General features: G+C 32.1%; 2 protein-coding genes across 2 annotated transcripts; both read right to left on the reverse strand.

The window, feature by feature from the left end:
• Positions 1–2,348: 2,348 nt before the first annotated feature.
• LOC131647443 (cytokinin hydroxylase-like) lies at positions 2,349–6,705 on the reverse strand. Its single transcript, XM_058917332.1, has 5 exons — positions 6,423–6,705; positions 5,997–6,223; positions 5,236–5,480; positions 4,714–5,080; positions 2,349–2,840 (listed from the first exon to the last, which is right to left on the reverse strand). The coding sequence occupies exons 1-5, from the start codon at positions 6,694–6,696 to the stop codon at positions 2,421–2,423; spliced, it is 1,533 nt and encodes a 510-aa protein (XP_058773315.1). The 5' UTR covers positions 6,697–6,705; the 3' UTR covers positions 2,349–2,420.
• A 5,935-nt stretch (positions 6,706–12,640) lies between these two features.
• On the reverse strand, positions 12,641–15,537 carry LOC131650648 (uncharacterized). Its single transcript, XM_058920354.1, has 4 exons — positions 14,745–15,537; positions 14,305–14,523; positions 13,299–14,156; positions 12,641–13,218 (listed from the first exon to the last, which is right to left on the reverse strand). Exons 1-4 carry the CDS (start codon positions 15,535–15,537, stop codon positions 12,641–12,643), a joined length of 2,448 nt encoding a protein of 815 aa, XP_058776337.1.
• Positions 15,538–18,386: the final 2,849 nt, after the last annotated feature.

Raw genomic sequence — 18,386 nt, forward strand, 5'->3', positions numbered from 1 at the left:
TAAATGATGTTGAAATAAAGAAGAGTTTAATGGTAGTGCATTGTCAGTGTAAAAAAGTATTATACAGACATCCAATCAGATTATTTTAAAGTGTCAAATCATATCAGTAATTTAAAATTTAAAGGGTGACTTGGTAAGATACATAGTTGTCATTGGTTGATAGTATAAAAATAATTTATACTGTCTGTGTACATTCCATTTTCTCATAAAAGAATCAGAAAAAAAATCGATTTGGATCCTCGGCATCAATAGTCTCTACCACCATCTTGCAGCCTAATAATAACCATTACGTTGATTTTTTAATTGAATAATAAAGTCTATGAAAAACTAAAAGAATCCTTCATTAATTTTAACTTTAATTCTTTTCTTTTTTCTTTTTTTTAATAAGCAAATGATTGATATAAACTCGCACTAGGGGTGCAACGGCTTTGGCTAATATGCATAAAGATTTTCCTTATGCACCATGCATAAGTCTACATAAGCCATTGAATCATATTTTTTTAATCCAGTATTGAGTATTGAGTATTGAGTATTGAGTATTGAGTGGTGAGTATTGAGTGGTGAGTATTGAGTATTGAGTAATAACAATTGATGTCTAGAATTTGATCCAAGGGTCCATAATAATCTATGCATGGTGCATAGATTTTTATCTATGCACGGTAACTGCACCCGGGTGCAACCCGTACAAACCACTAACAAGTGTTAGAGCAATATAACGGAAGTTTAAACCAGTCGTAATAAGAAGATCTAAAACTAGCATAACTATAAAAATCCATCTCCAAGATAAAAAGATGATATTGGTACACACAACATCAAAACATCAAAACAGTAAAGAGCTCCTTGAAAAATAATAGCATTTCTCATAAGCTAAATGCTCCAAATAGTGGCTATCCAAATTATGCTAAGTTTCACCCTGTAATTAACATTCTTCACTTTCTCAAGAATAATGCCCAAGTCTAAAATCTCTTCTCCATTGATCTCAAGCTCCTCTCCGACCCACCTATACAAATAATTCCAAATTTCTTTCACCACCGTACAGCTGAAAAAAAGGTGAATTAAATTCTCCGAAGTGCTCCCGCAAAACACACAATTCTCATTATCCACACTATCCACACTTGGGACACCTCTATCCAACAAAAGATTCTTAGTTGGAATTATTTTATTTTTTCTAATAATTAATAATTTTATAGAGAAAGGTATCTTTATAAATTTGTATTTTTCTAAAAACATTTTTTTTTTAAATATAGAAGTTTTTAATTTAAATTTTATGATATTAACTTATTTATATTTTTTTAATAAATGTTTGCATTACATTTTGAAATGATTTTTTATGACATATAATTAGTAAAGCTATATTTTATAATCTTAAAACTTAATTTTTGACTGCTTTCTTAATAATTTTTTGATAACATCATTAACAAAATTTATATTATATTTATCTTATAATTTGATTATTAAATTTTGAATTTTTATTAATGTAATATTTTAAATTCTACATGTTATCAAAAGAATCACTTAAAAGGAACTTTCATTAAAAATTGAGAAAAAAAATTGAAAATGAAAAGTTTTAAGGTATTAAAATTTAAAGAAATTTTAAAGTAATTTAAAAATATAAATACATATTTTTAGATAGATTGAAAACATATGAGGTGGATTTAGAATAACTGAAAGATTTTATTTCAATTTTGTAATAGAATTTGCATTTCAACCTAAATAATAAATTATTTTTTTAAATTAATTAAAGTTTATTTTAGTTTTTTATAGACTAATTAAAAAACCAATCTAATAGTTGTTATTCAATTAGTAATAACCATTTGCATCTTTTAAGTGATTCTTTTGATAATGAATGGTATTAATCCTTCTCGATTTTTATAATGAATGATTTTTTTATTTTAAATAAGTAAAAAATTGTGTGAGAAATAAATGATGTTGAAATAAAAGAATCAGAAAAAAGATAGTGGAAAAAGTATAGTATCTTGACCATACAAAAATTACTCATGCCACATAAGTTGTCATATTTCATCTTTAAAAGCAAACCACGCGCTTTTTTTTAATAACATATAATCAATTTTTAATTATTAAAATTAAATGATTATTTCTAGTGTATTAATTAGAGTGATGAAAAAATCTTCTTTAACCACCGTAATGGCATATAGGCTCTTATGGGTCCTAAATATATACTTTTTCTACAAAATTTAATCAAATAAAAAAAATCATAAAATACTAAACAAATTTCTCCGATGAAAATAACTATTCAAAAATATAATGGTAAATAAATTTTATTAGTATGCAAATTCTAGTTCAACTGACAAAATACATATTTAATGGCTAAATGTCAATACCAGAGTTTAAATATTGTCTCACGATTATGTGTATGTGTTTTTAATAGTTATTACATTTTGTCTACCGACATAACAATCTTATGAATCTAACGCCTTCAAACAAATTTGCATACCATATTTAGGCTTAATAGTAAGGACAGTGATTGGTGCATGTTTATAATTCTCTGAAATAGTGAAGCTAAACCTAGAAACCAACATTGCCAAAATAATCTTAGCTTCCATCATAGCAAATGATTGTCCAACACAGTTTCTTGGGCCAGAAGCAAATGGTAAGAAACGACCAGACATGAATGATTTTGAAGCAAATCTTTGTGGATTGAATTCATTTGCATCTTTTCCCCATAATTCTTCGCTATGGTGAATAGCCAATACTGGAATCCAAACTGATAAACCTTTAGGAATATACAGATCACCTAAAACAATATCTTGAAAAGCCATTCTAGGAAGTAGGGTTGCCGGAGGATATAGTCTCATTGACTCATTGATTACCATATACAACTGTAAAATAAAACTATAGATTAGTATTTTGTTAATGAAATAATGGTAATACATTAATATAATCACATCTAAAATAATTTGGACGAAATGATAAAGATCTCTTCCAGCTTAATCACAACAAGTCTCGTGTTTAAGTTCAACTCTAAAAACGTAGATGTGTTGAAAAAAATTTAAGTGAGAATTTTACCGTTTATTGTATTCCTTAACCGTCCACACTTTTATAAATTCAAACAGGTGTCATAGATATTCTCATTCACACTTCACTTAAATTATTTTTTCCATTATTCACTAATTTAAACGTTAGTGTTACTCTTACATATCCTCCTCACTCTATTATACCAAAAACTCACTTCACTGCATCAAAGCTATCTTTCATTCTATGTCCGTTTATTTTTTGTTCAGAACACTAACTATAACATTTTTTTATATTATAAAAATAATGTGTGGACTACAATATATGTAAGTTGATATTATATAATTGATGTGCAAAAGATGCTTATTTTTTTATAGTTATGATTTTTTAAGGTAATGCTGATTCTTTGACCATCTTTTGAAAAATCTCTAGCCTACTAAAAAATAATCATTAATATACTTTACTCTTTGATTTTACCCTAATTTTCTATTGTGCCTTCTCACCTCTATGAGTTGAACTAATATAATAAAAGATGTTTGAAGTGGGTAGCCATAAAACCATGTCATGAGTAGAAGATTAACCATTCTTTTTTTTTTTTCCTAATATTTAACCATTCATATTTTAATGACATAAATAACATTCATAAGGAATGCCAATTTAATAATAACTAGCAAAATATTAAGTATTAGATTATGCAAATCTAATAATTTAATTAATAGAAGATATTTATTAAGTGTTAAATTTATTTTATTTTATTTTTTCAAGAAGTATGGCTGTAACCTTACTGTAAAATCAAGAATGATTTAAATAATCGTTCACTTATGAATATTTGGATACTCTAAAAGTAAGATGCCTTTCAATTTCAAATATATTCTTGAAACTACATGCTCTCATGAAGGTTTACGTGATATTCTTGAAACTATATATATATATATATATATATATATATATATATATATATATATATATATATATATATATATATATATATATATATATATATATATATATATATATATATATATATATATATATATGTTTACTTTGTTTGTTTATAGTCATACACGTGTTTTTTCTTTATTACTAAGGTCACATTCTAGTTAACATCTTTAAGGTTTTTTTTTTTTAAATAGAAGTTACAAATCCCAATTTCACACAAATTAAAAAACGTAAATAATATCGAAAATAATAACACATATTCATAACATAAATAAGTTTTATACTAAAATTTAATAAACATTTATTAAAAAATACTATAAACTATTAAAAATAATTATAAATTCATTATATAATAGTTATTATCAAACAGTTTTTATAACCACGTGATTATGCGTTATAAGCTTTTTTTTTTTTTGTGTAAGCAAGTTATATTAATAAACGGAGAACTAAGGGTTCTCCAACCTGTTTACACGAGGAAACGGGACAAACCCGACAAAAAGAAAATTACAAACCAATTACGGCTACGACAAAAAATGCAAGGGATCCATGCAAAACTCGTAGAAAGAGTAATTGGGGTGCGTAACAATAATTTGTCACCGTGCATTTTAAATTGCTTTTATTTAAAACAATCAAATTTTATTATTTTTTATAGTTTTATTTATGATTTTTTATAATATTACTAACTATATATACATCATTTTACATGTTTTTCTCTCTAAAATAATAGTCAAAAATTTATACGATGAAGAACATAAAATCTATTAAAAAAATATTTAAAAAAGAAATAGAGAGAGTACTAACCACATTGAGCTTGGAGAGTTGATCAACAGAAGGCATTCCTTGATTGAAAATCTCTTTAACTTCAATTCTAACTTTTTCTTGCCAACTTGGATTAGTAGCAAGCAACATAACAGTCCATGTGAGTAAGAGTGAAGTTGTATCATGTCCAGCAAAGAAGAATGTTTTGCATTCATCCATAACTAATTGGAGGTTTAAGCTACCACTCTTTTCAATCTCATCTAAAAGTATTCCCAATAAGTCATTCCCATAAGAATTGCTTCTTCCCATTTTCACACCATCTTTTCTACTTTGTATTATCTCCATCAACAGTCTTTCTACTTCCATCTTCAATGACTTGATCTCTCTATTATAAGCATTAGGAAAAAACCTACATGTTTTTTTGAAATGGAAAAATATATTATACACTAAGCACTAAATACTTGTTTTATCCATCTTTCTTTTAATGGATTTAAAATGTGTATAATTTTTGGTATTATGTTTTTGTTCCAATGTACTTTTATAAGCATCAAAGAAATTACAAACCTGCTTCCAGGAAACCAAAGCTTTCTAGTTGCTTGAGCACAAAGAGCTTGTAATTGTGTGAGAAGATGAAATATTTGTTTTCCCTTTTCATAATTTGTACCAAACTCAGTTCTTGAAATAATATCTGCAGTGAGTTTTGTGAAATATTCTCCAATTTCAACCTCATTTTTGTCACAATCCAATGTTGCATTTTGAAGTGATTCAAGCATTTCTTTAGTGCATTCCGTCATGTGTACAGCATAACTCTATATTAAGAGAGAGCAAATAAATTCATGAGAAAATTAATCAAATACAAAAACTATATAAACTAATATTTACCATCCACATCCATAATATTTCAATATAATTTTTTTTTAAATGTTTGTGATGATATCACTAATATACTTAAAATGTAATTGCGACTCCAACTTTGATCACAATTGAAATAGTAACCACATCGACAAATGTATTTAGTTTAACGATTTGAATTTTTAAATTAGAATATTTTATAAGTTTTAGAATTTGAGTCAAACAGATGACTATGTAAATATAGAGGATTCAAATCCGTGAAATTTAAATTTTATGTAATATAAAAATGTCCACGTTCATTCATGCATTATAATTTTAAAAATTTTAAAGTTGTTTATGTAAGCCGTAATATCAAAATTAAATGGTTAATATCATCTTGATGACATGAATGTGTAAAAACTCCGGTCGCATGATATTCAAATTCATGAATGTAAGATGGAGTAGCGCAGCGAATTCTCTCAAATTTTCAATACCTTGAGTTTTTCTCCCATGAATGCAGGAGAAACTAAGTGACGTTGGTGATACCAATCATCACCATTTGCCATCAACAAACCTTTTCCTATAAAATTCTTAGATCCTTGTTGTTGCTGCCATGATTTTCCAGATATTGTACTATATTTCGAAAGAAATTCCTTGATCAATTCACTTTCTGTTAGACACAATCTTGGCTCTATTCCGTTCCAATAGAAGAATCTTTTTCCTACAGAATAATAAGTATAATTTTAAAATCACTATATCAACAAACCTATGAAATACACATACAAACACAATACCGATACTGACACATAATCATCGATAATAATTTTAAAAAATGAATAAATTAAATATAATCCCCGCGTTTTTATACATGACTGACACATAAAATCATGAATTGCATTGTATTTATTTATTTTTCATACCATACTGCTTAGACCAAGCAACAAAATGAGGCAAAAGACGACCAACAATATCATGGTTGATTGATTCCATGTCTTTAGAAGTAGCATTAGAAACAAAAGATGAGATCTCTTTAAGGTTGCCTGTTAGAAACCTAGGTTTAGGACAAAACACACCTTGTTTCTCCATAGTCTTCTTGATGCTTAATGGTTTAAGCAAATAACAAGAAATTGTGTCATAAAAAACTTTAATCAATAGTGTCACAAGAATGACCAAAAGGGCTGTGAGAATCATCATTTTCTCACAACCCTCCTCCTATGGAAGAATGAATATTTGATGCTTCCTTGCAATAAACATATATATAGTTCAAATTCTATAACAATCTATTCACTAATAATATAATAACGTTATAAATATATGCTGATATTTGTTTATTTGTTTTCTTTTAAAGGTAAAAACAAGTCAGCCTCACCGCTGGGCTAGTTGTGGATTAACAATATTTGTTATTCATAAGGGGTTGGTAGAGATTACAATAACAATTTCCATTATTCTATGTTAATTCTGGTTGCAGTTTAATAATCATGATACGGTTACGAAGATCTATTAATTTTTTAATTAAAGAAAGTAATATTTTATTAATTAAAGTGTTATTTTATAACCGGGCAGTTTAGGATGAGGTTGTAAGGTTAAGGTTTTATCTTAAAATTAAATTGCAGTAATTAATACAAATACAAAACTAGCAAAAAAAATAGATAGGCAAAAGAATATTGTAAAATGTGATTTCCACTAAATATAAAAATTAATAAATTGAGAGTTTAATGGATATGCACATCCAATAATAAACCAACAATCTGTCATATCATTAAAAAAATTTAAAATTAAAATGTGAAATAATTGAATACATGGTTGTGATTGGTTGACAGTGTAAAATTATTTTACATTGTCAGTGCATCACCAATTTTCTCATAAATTTAACAAATTGATAAACTGAATTTTTTTAATATAACAGTTATAGAAATATTTTTTAAATTTTTTAAAATATTTCTATATATGACATTTGAAATTTGACCAACATATTACATTGTTATGTATGGTATAATATATTAAGTTATTTATTATTTTTTTATAAAATACTAGTGCGATACCCGTGCATGCGCACGGGTACGTGTTGGTGTCGTGTCATTTGGGTCAATTAATAATTATTTGTCTACCTAAAATTTTTGTAAATATTTTTGAGGATTTGATAAATATTTCTTTGAATATATTTGGATTATGCATACCTATTAAGCTTCCATTTTTTTTTTAATTGTATTTAATCCTGGTAATAATAATTTATTGTGTAAAATATTAATTTGTGTACCAAAAATGTAAATATGTTGTATTTATACTATTTAATATAATGGAATGCATAAGGTACTACATGATGAAGGGTCCATGCATCACAAATATATCATGTGTGTTATAATTGTTAAATAATATATTTAATGAATCCCAACAGTTATAGAAAGTTTTTGGAAACATAATAGGATACCAAGAGTCAGTAGTGGTACACTGCATTTTGTCTCTTTTGTTTACAGACTTTAGAAGTACTTCCGAAATAGAAGGTTCCTAGGTTGTTTGTCATTTTTGAACCGTTTTGCTTACTACTACTCAGAGCACAACAATGGCGAGGTCCGATCGCAAAGTGGAAGATGAAAGGTACTTCTATGGTGTTTTTTCCATTTCTAACAGTGACACTTCATCTTTCTTCTTGCATGTGTGTTTTGGTTCTCGATTTTGTTTTTCCTGTTAGTTTTAGAAGGTCTGTAATATATAATCGGTATTAGAATATGGTAGTTGTTTATGCATTGTTTTTGTTTGGTACCCATTTGTGTGGTGGGTGTTGTGATTTATAATAGGTATTAGAATCTGTTAGTTGTTCATGCATTGTTTTTTTTTGTACCCATTTGTGTGGTTTTGTTGTTTTTGTAGATTTACCGACTATCCAGTTGCTTGCATCACATTGCTAATAATGTTTGGTATGCATGTAGTTGCTCATCTAAGAAGGTTGTCAGTATGTATGATTCCAAATTAAAAGAACTATATGCTGACTACCTTTATTATGAGGAAGAGCATGATGAGAAGACTGGGAAGAGGTCTAAGTCGATCTCCTTTGAAGATTTTTGCTCTATTGTTGAACCTGTTTGTGTTGATAATACTAAGGATGGCGGTGATGACATCGCAATGAATAAGGAAGGAGAAGCTGTTGTTGTTGTTGTTGGCAAATCAGACGTCCATACATCCGCACCCGGTGATTTCAACTGGTAAATCATTTTAAATTAGTGAGTTTTGAATTTACAGGGTTCCTATTTTCTGTGTTTTTGTATGTTTTGATATTGTATTTATGTTATCGTGATTGTTTTTCATATGTAGTTGTTTAGAAGCCGATGGCGGGCAGGGAAGTGGTGAGACTGTTGCCGGAGAGGGTTTAAAGGCCAAATCGAGGAAGGCTAAATTTGTGTAAGTATTCTGTTTTATGACATTTATTTTGTTTATTTGAAAGACCGCCATTAATGTTTTTGATGATACTCCAGATATGTTAGCTCAGATGAGGAGTATGAAGGTCTGTTTGAAAAATATAGTGTAAATCAGATGAAAGTTGTCAAATTATTGAAGGATCCTTGTGTCGATGACCGTAGCTCTGATTCGAAGAGTGATGAGTTAGGGGATGAAGAATATGATTTTTACCACAGTTGGAAGGTTGAGGTTAAAGACGGACAAAGCATGCAGACTAATGTGCAGGTAATACTTTAGTACTGTGAGTTTATATGTGTTATGATATAATAGATACGGTCAATGATTTTACAACTATATGTTTTCGTTGCAGTCTTTTCCTGCCTGTGTTTCAAAACACTATCTGCTGTGGAATCAAAGCGGCATTGAGCTTATAGATGAAGATACTCGGAGGAGTTATTATGTGGAGATTGGCTGGCCAATGCGAAACAAAAAGGCGTTTAAGAGGGAAAAATTTATGGCTGGAGGATGGCACGAGTATGTGAAGAATAGGGATGTCCGAACTGGAGATACCTTGTGGTTCACCATAGAGACTCCTCCGAGACGGCTATATGTTACGTTGGTCAAGGGGTAGGGTGTTTTGGATTTGGACTTGTAATATTGACTGTGTTTAGTTTTTTGGTAATATGTATGGCTTGAACAGTATGGTTGTTTTTATAGTTGTTAATTTTTGGTGTGATACAGGGGAAGTTTATGTTTTTTTTTTATCTTCCCGTGAACAATCATTATAACAATTGTGAATGAAGTTTTTTTGTATTAAATGATAAGATACATGTGTTATCCTTATGGTAGTGTTTTTGTTTTGAATGAATTATATTATTTACTGAAGTTCCGATAGATTATTGTTCTTGAGTAATATAAAAAGAAGTTCTAATAAAACTATTACATTTATCTGTGATATTTTTATTGACCTAACAGTGGAAAGAAAATTTGTTATTTTGGGAATTATTTTTATGTTCTAAAGATTTTTATATTGTTGTAGTTATTTATTGGGTGTGTTTATTAGTTTTAACATAACGTTTAACGTTTGGAATTAAGTTTCTATTGAAAAGAATTATCACATTAAGTATTTCGGTGGTTGTAATAGAGGAATGGTCAGGTGTGAGTAGTAATGGGCTTTTAGTGTCATTAGTGATGAATAGAGTAATATATTACTTCTTATGACGTAGGAAACGTTTTGTTGGATTCTATACGTTACGTTGTTTCGGTTTTTAATATAAGGTTTATGCACTCAAAGGTTTTACGACTAGTTTTTAGAAGTTTGGTTGAGGAATGAGTGAAATGGGTGAGAACAGTTCAATGATTTCTGGTGGAAGGTGATTTCCTGCGTGTAAATTTGATTTGTAATGTAGACGGGATAATCATCTAATGTTGATACACGATTTGTTATTTCTATTTGCATGTTCAATCGATGATTCACGTTTTATTAGAAATTATATACTGATTCCGAATAGTCTTTGTTTAGCAGGAATGCAGCGAAGATGGAATTTGAAGAAACATGGGATATGCTGAAAAATGAAGCTCTCATAAAGAGGGTGTTGGAGGAGAGGCGGATTCAGAAAGAATGGAAGAGAAGTTGGGAAATGCTGAACATTGGGAGTGATGTGAATGGGACGGCTGGCAGTGGTCGTAGAAGAAGTGCTCGTTTATGGAGCCAAATAACTGGGAAAGAGGTTGTCGTTGAAAGATCCACTGATGGGAAACATGATAACAGTTTGGCGAGTGGAGATGTGGCCCAGCAGGAGGTCTTCTCCTGTTACGAATGCAAAAGAAAAGAGGAGCAGGAGGGTTCAATCCATTGATACGAAGGAAGAGGATGGATACAAATACTATTCCTGGTGTAAGGTTATTGATTCTGTCAAAGTAGCTTCTGGAAATGTGCTTGTAAGTATATTAAGTTAGTTATGTTTGGGTTAAGTTTTTTCAAACATTCTGGTTTTTGAATTTCCTCTACTTCTATTTAAGTTGTATGGTTAAAGATGATAGATTATATGGCATTGTTGCAGCAATTTCCTCAAGAAGTCGTCCGCAACTGCTTGGACAAGCGCTATACGCGCGTCTTGTTTCGTGATTCTGACTTCAAAAGGGTATTCAAGTGTGAGCTTCATTATTCCAAGAGGGAGTATTGCGTTGAGAGATATCTTTGGAAGGGTTGGTGCGATTTTGTGAAGGAAGGAGGCATTCAAGATGGTGACCGGCTGAGATTTGTAATCTGCGACAAACCTTGTTCATCAGTGCAACCTGGGACACAAATGGTAGCTGTGGCAGTGGTCAACCGATCCCGGTGTGGATAATTGTGGTTAAATTAAAGAGCAAGATGGAAGTTGAAATATGAGTGTGTTATGTAATGATAGTTTTAGTAATGATGGTGTGACAATAGTTATGTATTAGTCGTGGGGTTGTGTTTGTTTTATGTTGTTCTAAGCTTGATGTAATTTCATGTCAGTTGTTGGATAAGTCTTATATTATGTTTTATGTATTATTAAGTTTATTGTGTGGTTATTATATTAATAGATGTGTTTTATAAAATATTTTTTAATGAATGTTTATAACCGAAATTAAATGTGAATGTTACAATATTGATACCATATATGTTTGTTGTTCTATAAATAGACAAAAAACCTGATTGAAACAGGAATAGTTTGCAGTGTTTTGAGTATCATACAAACACAAGTTGTGTCTTTGGTTTCTACTAAATGGATAAAACAGGAACTCTCATTCATTCCAGACAGATTGATTGTTTTTTAATTGCGAAAGTATGTTCACAGGTATGTACAGCAGTTTCTTGAGTAAATAGTTGAGCATTGGTCTTATGTTGTTTATTATGTTAAAATTATCTCCACTCATAAATTAAGTATTGTAAATTTCAACATGTATCCTGAAATTGATCCAGAATTCACACTGAATTACGATGACGAATTAAACAAAGGTTGGACAGTGCTCAACAACCAAGGTGTCCACCATGAGTTGATCTTTAATAAAGTTGCCGATCATCCGATGATAATAAGTGGGTGGTGCTTGTTAGAAGCATATTATGCTTTTCCTGCGGGCGTTATTGTTGAATTTGGTTATTATGGGGACAATAACTTTGGAATAAACTGGTTTAAAGAAGTGGGAGATTGGGTGGATTTACCGTACTTTCACAGCCGATACACATTTGATGACAACATTCATTCGTTTGTTGTTACAGTTTCTCAGTCTTCATTAAATGAGGGAAAATTAGTTTAGTAACTTATTCTAATACTTTTCAGTTTTTTGGGTTAAGGTTTAATGAAGTAATTGTGTGATTTAACAGTTTGTGTTTGTATTGCAGAAGTTGGGGTTAAATACTGCAAGAATCTTGGGAAGTTGTGGGTATGAAGCCCTTGTTTTGTGTGGGGACAGCGGTATGTCCACAACAATGAAACTGTCAAACATTCATGATCCTTACAATACGGAGTTAGGTCCTGGGTGGGATATGTTTTGTAGATGTCATAAAATCGATGCCGGTGAATGTATTGTATTTAGAGTTGATGTCCGATGTCGTTGTGCAATATGTTATGTTTATAGGTTTCCAGGATAGTATATTGCAGTAACTGGGAGCTATCACTATAATTGCTTTTGACGTTTTTTTGTGTTTATCTGTCAGTAAACCTTAAAAGGGATTGAAATTTAAGAATCAGTATAATAAAAGCAACAAATACAGGAATTATATATTGTCGAAGATCTCCTTGTAAACTACATTTGTAGTTGTTGTTTTAACTTTTGCATGTTGATCATGTATTAATATCTTGATTCCTTGTTTTGTTGTCACTCTTGATAGTGCAACATATATTTGTCCATGTGTAAAAACATCCCTTGGTAGGTATAGACCAACAGTATCCAAAGACTGCCCTTGGGATTTGTTAATTGTCATGGCATATGACACTATAATGGGGAACTGTCTTCTGTTGAGCTTGAACGGCCATGGTGATTGGGAAGGTGACATATCCATTCGTGGGATGTAAACCTGATTGCCACAGTTCATTCCAGCTATTATCAAAGCTTCAATAACATGGGTCCCCAATTTTGTTACTATCAACCTTGTTCCATTACATAGTCCTTCTGACTGATCAATATTCCTCATGAGCATAATTGGTGTTCCAACCTTTAACTTTAAATGATGGGTAGGCAAACCAGATGTACGGAGGGAACTGAGAAATTCTGGAGTTAGGATATTTACCACTGTGTCGTCATTGATTTCGGACTTATCAACAGAATTGGAGCTGTAGTAATCCCGCATGTCTCCTGTATGAAGAATATAATGAGTTAAGTGAAATTAATCTGAAAAGTTGATTTTCGTAAAGGGTAGTGAGAGAGATGTAGACCTGGGATTAAGTCAAGGATATGATTGTTTATTTGTTCCACAATTTCTAATGTTGAAGCCAGAATTGCTCGACCCTTAAGGTATTGGATTGAATGAAAATTGTGAATAAAGTCAGGATATGTAGCATCAACAATTGCGACGATTGGGTCTTCGAATTGTGTTATCAACAGGTCAGGTGGAATTTCAAAATCTGTCACACCGTCATTGGGCTCATATACTTTTCCTTCGCCAATTCTTAACAACCATTCCGAAAACTGTTGCATTTCATTTTTATCATCTTGGGTCGGACCGGATTGCAGGCGCATGTTTTTGGTTAATGTTAACACTTGAACAGAATTCCATATGTAAGACGCATTTATGGCAGAATGTACAATATCCGAACGGCTTCCTCGAGGGACAACAGGTAAAATCTGCCTAAAATCACCTCCAAAAACAACAACTTTTCCACCAAACATCTCCTTTGAGTTACCGTATTTAGACATTACGTCTCTGAGCGTTCTATCAAGTGCTTCAAAAGTATGCTTGTGTGCCATTGGAGCCTCATCCCAAATAATTAGTTTAGTTTGTCTAAGAAGGTCTCCCACATCATCATTGTACTCAATTTTGCAAGTACAATTATCTAGCGTTGGCACTGGTATCTTAAATTTTGAATGTGCAGTTCGACCTCCTGGCAACAATAATGACGTTATACCACTGGTTGCGACTGTCAGACATATATCATGCTTTGACCTTAATGCTGCCGCCAGTGTTCTCCACATGTATGTCTTACCGGTCCCACCGTAACCATGTAGGAAGAAGACTGCACCATTCTGCGACTCAATTGCGCGCATAATTTTTTGATACATAGCTCTTTGTTCATCTGGGTCAAGGTGATCAGTAAGGTCTTTCACAAAATTGGGTTTCTTCAATAGCATAACTACCGATATAGTTATTACGAATCTCTAAACGATCAACCAAACAAACAGTAGTATTATAAAATATAGTTAATAATATTATCAATGGTTTACCTGTAAGTCCACCAAAGAGATTTGTGAATTCGGTCTTTGTTTTTGAAATGTCATAATTGCGTTCGTCATATATCAGTCTATTACCTAATTGTTGCAGAACATATCCATCTGGATAAGGGATTGGTTTGAAATCTTTTAGTGTCCTTTTATTTTCTTGAAGCACCTTTTCTATTTCAATCAGGGTCAAAATTAGCAATTCGGCTTCTGTGAGAACCAATTCTGTTTTTCAACATTATAAAGAAGAAAGTTAGGCATTGGCTAATAGAAGAGATCAATTTGGTTGTAATTATATATATATATATATATATATATATATATATATATATATATATATATATATATATATATATATATATATAGAGAGAGAGAGAGAGAGAGAGAGATAATATAACTGCAACAATAATTTAGTATATATTGTTTAAATTTAAACTCTTAAAAACCTGTATTTAAAGCCAATTGCCTTTGAGCATGTAGGACACCATCAGATAACAGCTGCCATGATTCCTTCCAAACGTGTGTTGGGCGATTAACAGCGCCTGACAATAGCATCACTACAAATAGTTTTCGGACAAAATGTCCAGAGCCCCATTCACTGGCCTCTTTGAGAGCACCAATATATTCTTTGTCATCTTCCAAAAATCCCATGGCGAAGCATGCATCTCTAAATGTTTCATACTGGGTATTACCGACCTTGCGAATTTCTTCATAACTTTTTGGTCCCTTGGCTACCGTCAACATCATCCGCAGGTAAAAAAGTTCACCTGTTGTTGGTGGAACCCATATCAATCTCCCAATGGTGAATCCCTTTTTGCGGGGCCTCCATTCCCTTTCTTTTTTGTGGTAAACAAATTTAGATACAAATTGACCATAAGTGAGTGACTGTGCCTCAGTATACTTTGAGTTTGCAGATAGCCAACCAGTAAACATGGAATCAGTAACACTTGCATTCTCCAAAACATTTTCCATTCGATCGTGATTAGTGTAGTAAACAGCCTTTTCACCTACCAGGTGATAAAACATACGTTCAACTGCCGGTCTTCTACCATGAATGTGAAAGGAGTAAATTCTCCAGCATGCTTCACATGGTGAGATATATCTGCAATCTAAGTATTGTTTTATTTCATCAACCGGTTCATTGTTGTTGGTTGACACCGAAGCTGTTATTCTGTCATAGCCTTTGCTAATGTATTTGAAAAGATATTTGATTGAAGTGCTCTGGTTACACCATTCCATGTTTATATGTGCGTTATATTTGAGGAGAAATCTTTAGTTATAAGGTACCACATGACGATTGTCCAAGGTGATACCATTTTTTTCAATAATGTGGGTTTTTTATCTTCTCCTATAGAGGGGATAACCTTCTGCATCAACAATAGTTTCCTCGTTAAACTTCTTTGGAAATTATTTAGAGCATTTACCATTTTTCATACAGGTTGATGTCGTGCGCGCCACTCCACATGGCCTGTGCATCATGTTAGATTTAACCAACGCATACAACCTCGGATGAACAGCAGGGTCTGGTATTTCAGCACAGATGATGTTGTCAATGTCCGATGGTGTGGGGTATTTGCTCTGAGGATGTAAGAAAATCAAAATATGTGCGTGTGGCAATCCCCTCTTCTGAAATTCAATAGTGTACATAACTATAAATATACCAGTTAGTTAATATGTAATTTCAATTTAGGAAGAATATGTTAATTACTTAAAAGAACATAAAAAAGCATACTTACATGCCAAAACTTTCCCTAGAACATGTTTTTTTGTTATATCTGCAATGAGTTCGTCAAATTTGATTTTGAAGACTTTAGTAATAATATCTGGTCGATCGTGTGGTTGTAACCCAGTTTCGGACAAGGCACGGATAATTTCTGGCCATGTTGGATTGCAAGTAAATGTAATGAATAGGTATGCAAAACCCAATCTACTTGAAATTGCCATTCCGTCAAAATACAGTTGATCCATATATCTTTTTCCCCCAACAAAAGATGACGGCAAGACAACTCGCTTTCCCCGCTTTTGTTGTTGTCTGCCATCATCGTTATTGCATTCATCTGTCAACCTGTTATATTTTCCCACTCTTAATTTTGATTGATTATTTCGCAACCAGTTCAGCCTTTCAGATTCCATCATACAATAACCATCGACCAATAACTGTTGAAAAAGACGGCGTGAGTGTAGCAAAGTTTTTGCCTCCTCGCTACGGTCTTGTAACCTATATGAAAGCCAGTCCTTGATGCTCTGACGATTTTGTCGGGTAACCTCAATTTCGTGGCGATATCTATGCAATATATTTTTCCTATAACCATCTTCACCATACGCAAATATGAGAGGGTATTGATATGCCAAATATGCTGGATGAAACTCATCAATACGTTGCAAACCACCGTTGCGTGCTTGAATAACAATGTTCCTATTACAAGCAGAATCAATGTCTCCTACAATTAGTGCAGCAACTTCTGAAACCGTTGGTCTGTTATACACGCGTCCATCCTCAGGTCTATCACATATAACCCTCAGTTTTAAGTCTAAGAATGCATTATCGTCCAGGACATCCCTCGCCATTCTAAAAACTTTAGCATGAATATTGAACTCATCTAACATGATCTTCAAATTATGAACAGTGTTCTCGTCAATTTCAGTATTGTCTCTGCGCATTTTATGCGACGTTAAAAATAAATATAGGTAACGATCACGAAGAAATGAACTATTTGTGGAATATTAGAAATACCTGAAACACTTCATTCTATTAGTAACTTCATTATCTGTGTCATAAATATATAGCTGAGCATATTGCGGACGGTCTCCAGTTTCTGGTAGTAGAGTACCTATTCGATGACAGGTTTGACCGTGCAGTCTCAAAGTTGGTGGTCCTCCTTTCTTTGAATATTGTTAGAACAAGATTTGTTCTGATCAATTATCTTAGTTTTGATGATAACAATAATATGAATTTTGCTTAAGATAATATGGTAATCTAATCCAATGCAATTTCCTTTTCAGGAAATATATAAAGAGTACGCATAATTCAGCGCTCAGAAGCTTTGTCTCAAAGGGTTCAGCATGCAACATCAGAACATGGTCTGGCAAGACATCAGAAGATGGTCGAAGCAGACTCAGAACATGGGTCTATGGAAGCATCAGAAGAACATGAGATCAGAAGCACTGAAGTTCTGATGGTATCACGCTCAGAAGCACTTCAAGTTCAGAAGATCAGAAGATGCTATGCACCAAGCTGTTTGACTCTGATGATATTCAAACGTTGTATTCACAAACATCAGATCAGAAGGAAGTACAAGTGGCAGGCTACGCTGACTGACAAAAGGAACGTTAAAAGCTATTAAAGGCTACGTCAGTAGACACAGCGTGAACAAGGCTCGAGGTAGTTGACAAAAGCGTATAACATTAAATGCGATGCTGTACGGAACACGCAAAGCATTAAATGCACTCAACGGTCATCTTCTCCAACGCCTATAAATATGAAGTTCTGATGAGAAGCAAAGTTAACGATCCTGAACAAGATTATTCAAAAAGACTTGCTGAAACGCTGTTAAACTCAAAGCTCAGAATCTTCATCTTCATCAAAGCTCACTACATTGCTGTTGTAATATATTAGTGAGATTAAGCTTAAACGTTAAGAGAAATATCACAGTTTGTGATTATAGCTTTTAAGAAGCAATTGTAATACTCTTAGAATTGATTACATTAAGTTGTAAGGAACTAGAGTGATCGTGTGGATCAGTATACTCTAGGAAGTCTTAGAAGTTATCTAAGCAGGTTGTAACTAGAGTGATCGTGTGGATCAGAATACTCTAGAAAAGTCTTAGAGGGTATCTAAGCAGTTGTTCCTGGAGTGATCAGTGTGTGATCAGAAGACTCTGGAAGACTTAGTTGCTGACTAAGTGGAAAACCATTGTAATCCGTGCGATTAGTGGATTAAATCCTCAGTTGAGGTAAATCATCTCTGCGGGGGTGGACTGGAGTAGTTTAGTTAACAACGAACCAGGATAAAAATAATTGTGCAATTTATTTTTATCTGTCAAGTTTTTAAAGCTACACTTATTCAAACCCCCCCTTTCTAAGTGTTT

This window comes from Vicia villosa, linkage group LG2, assembly GCF_029867415.1.
Source record: "Vicia villosa cultivar HV-30 ecotype Madison, WI linkage group LG2, Vvil1.0, whole genome shotgun sequence".
NCBI classification, from domain to species: domain Eukaryota; kingdom Viridiplantae; phylum Streptophyta; class Magnoliopsida; order Fabales; family Fabaceae; genus Vicia; species Vicia villosa.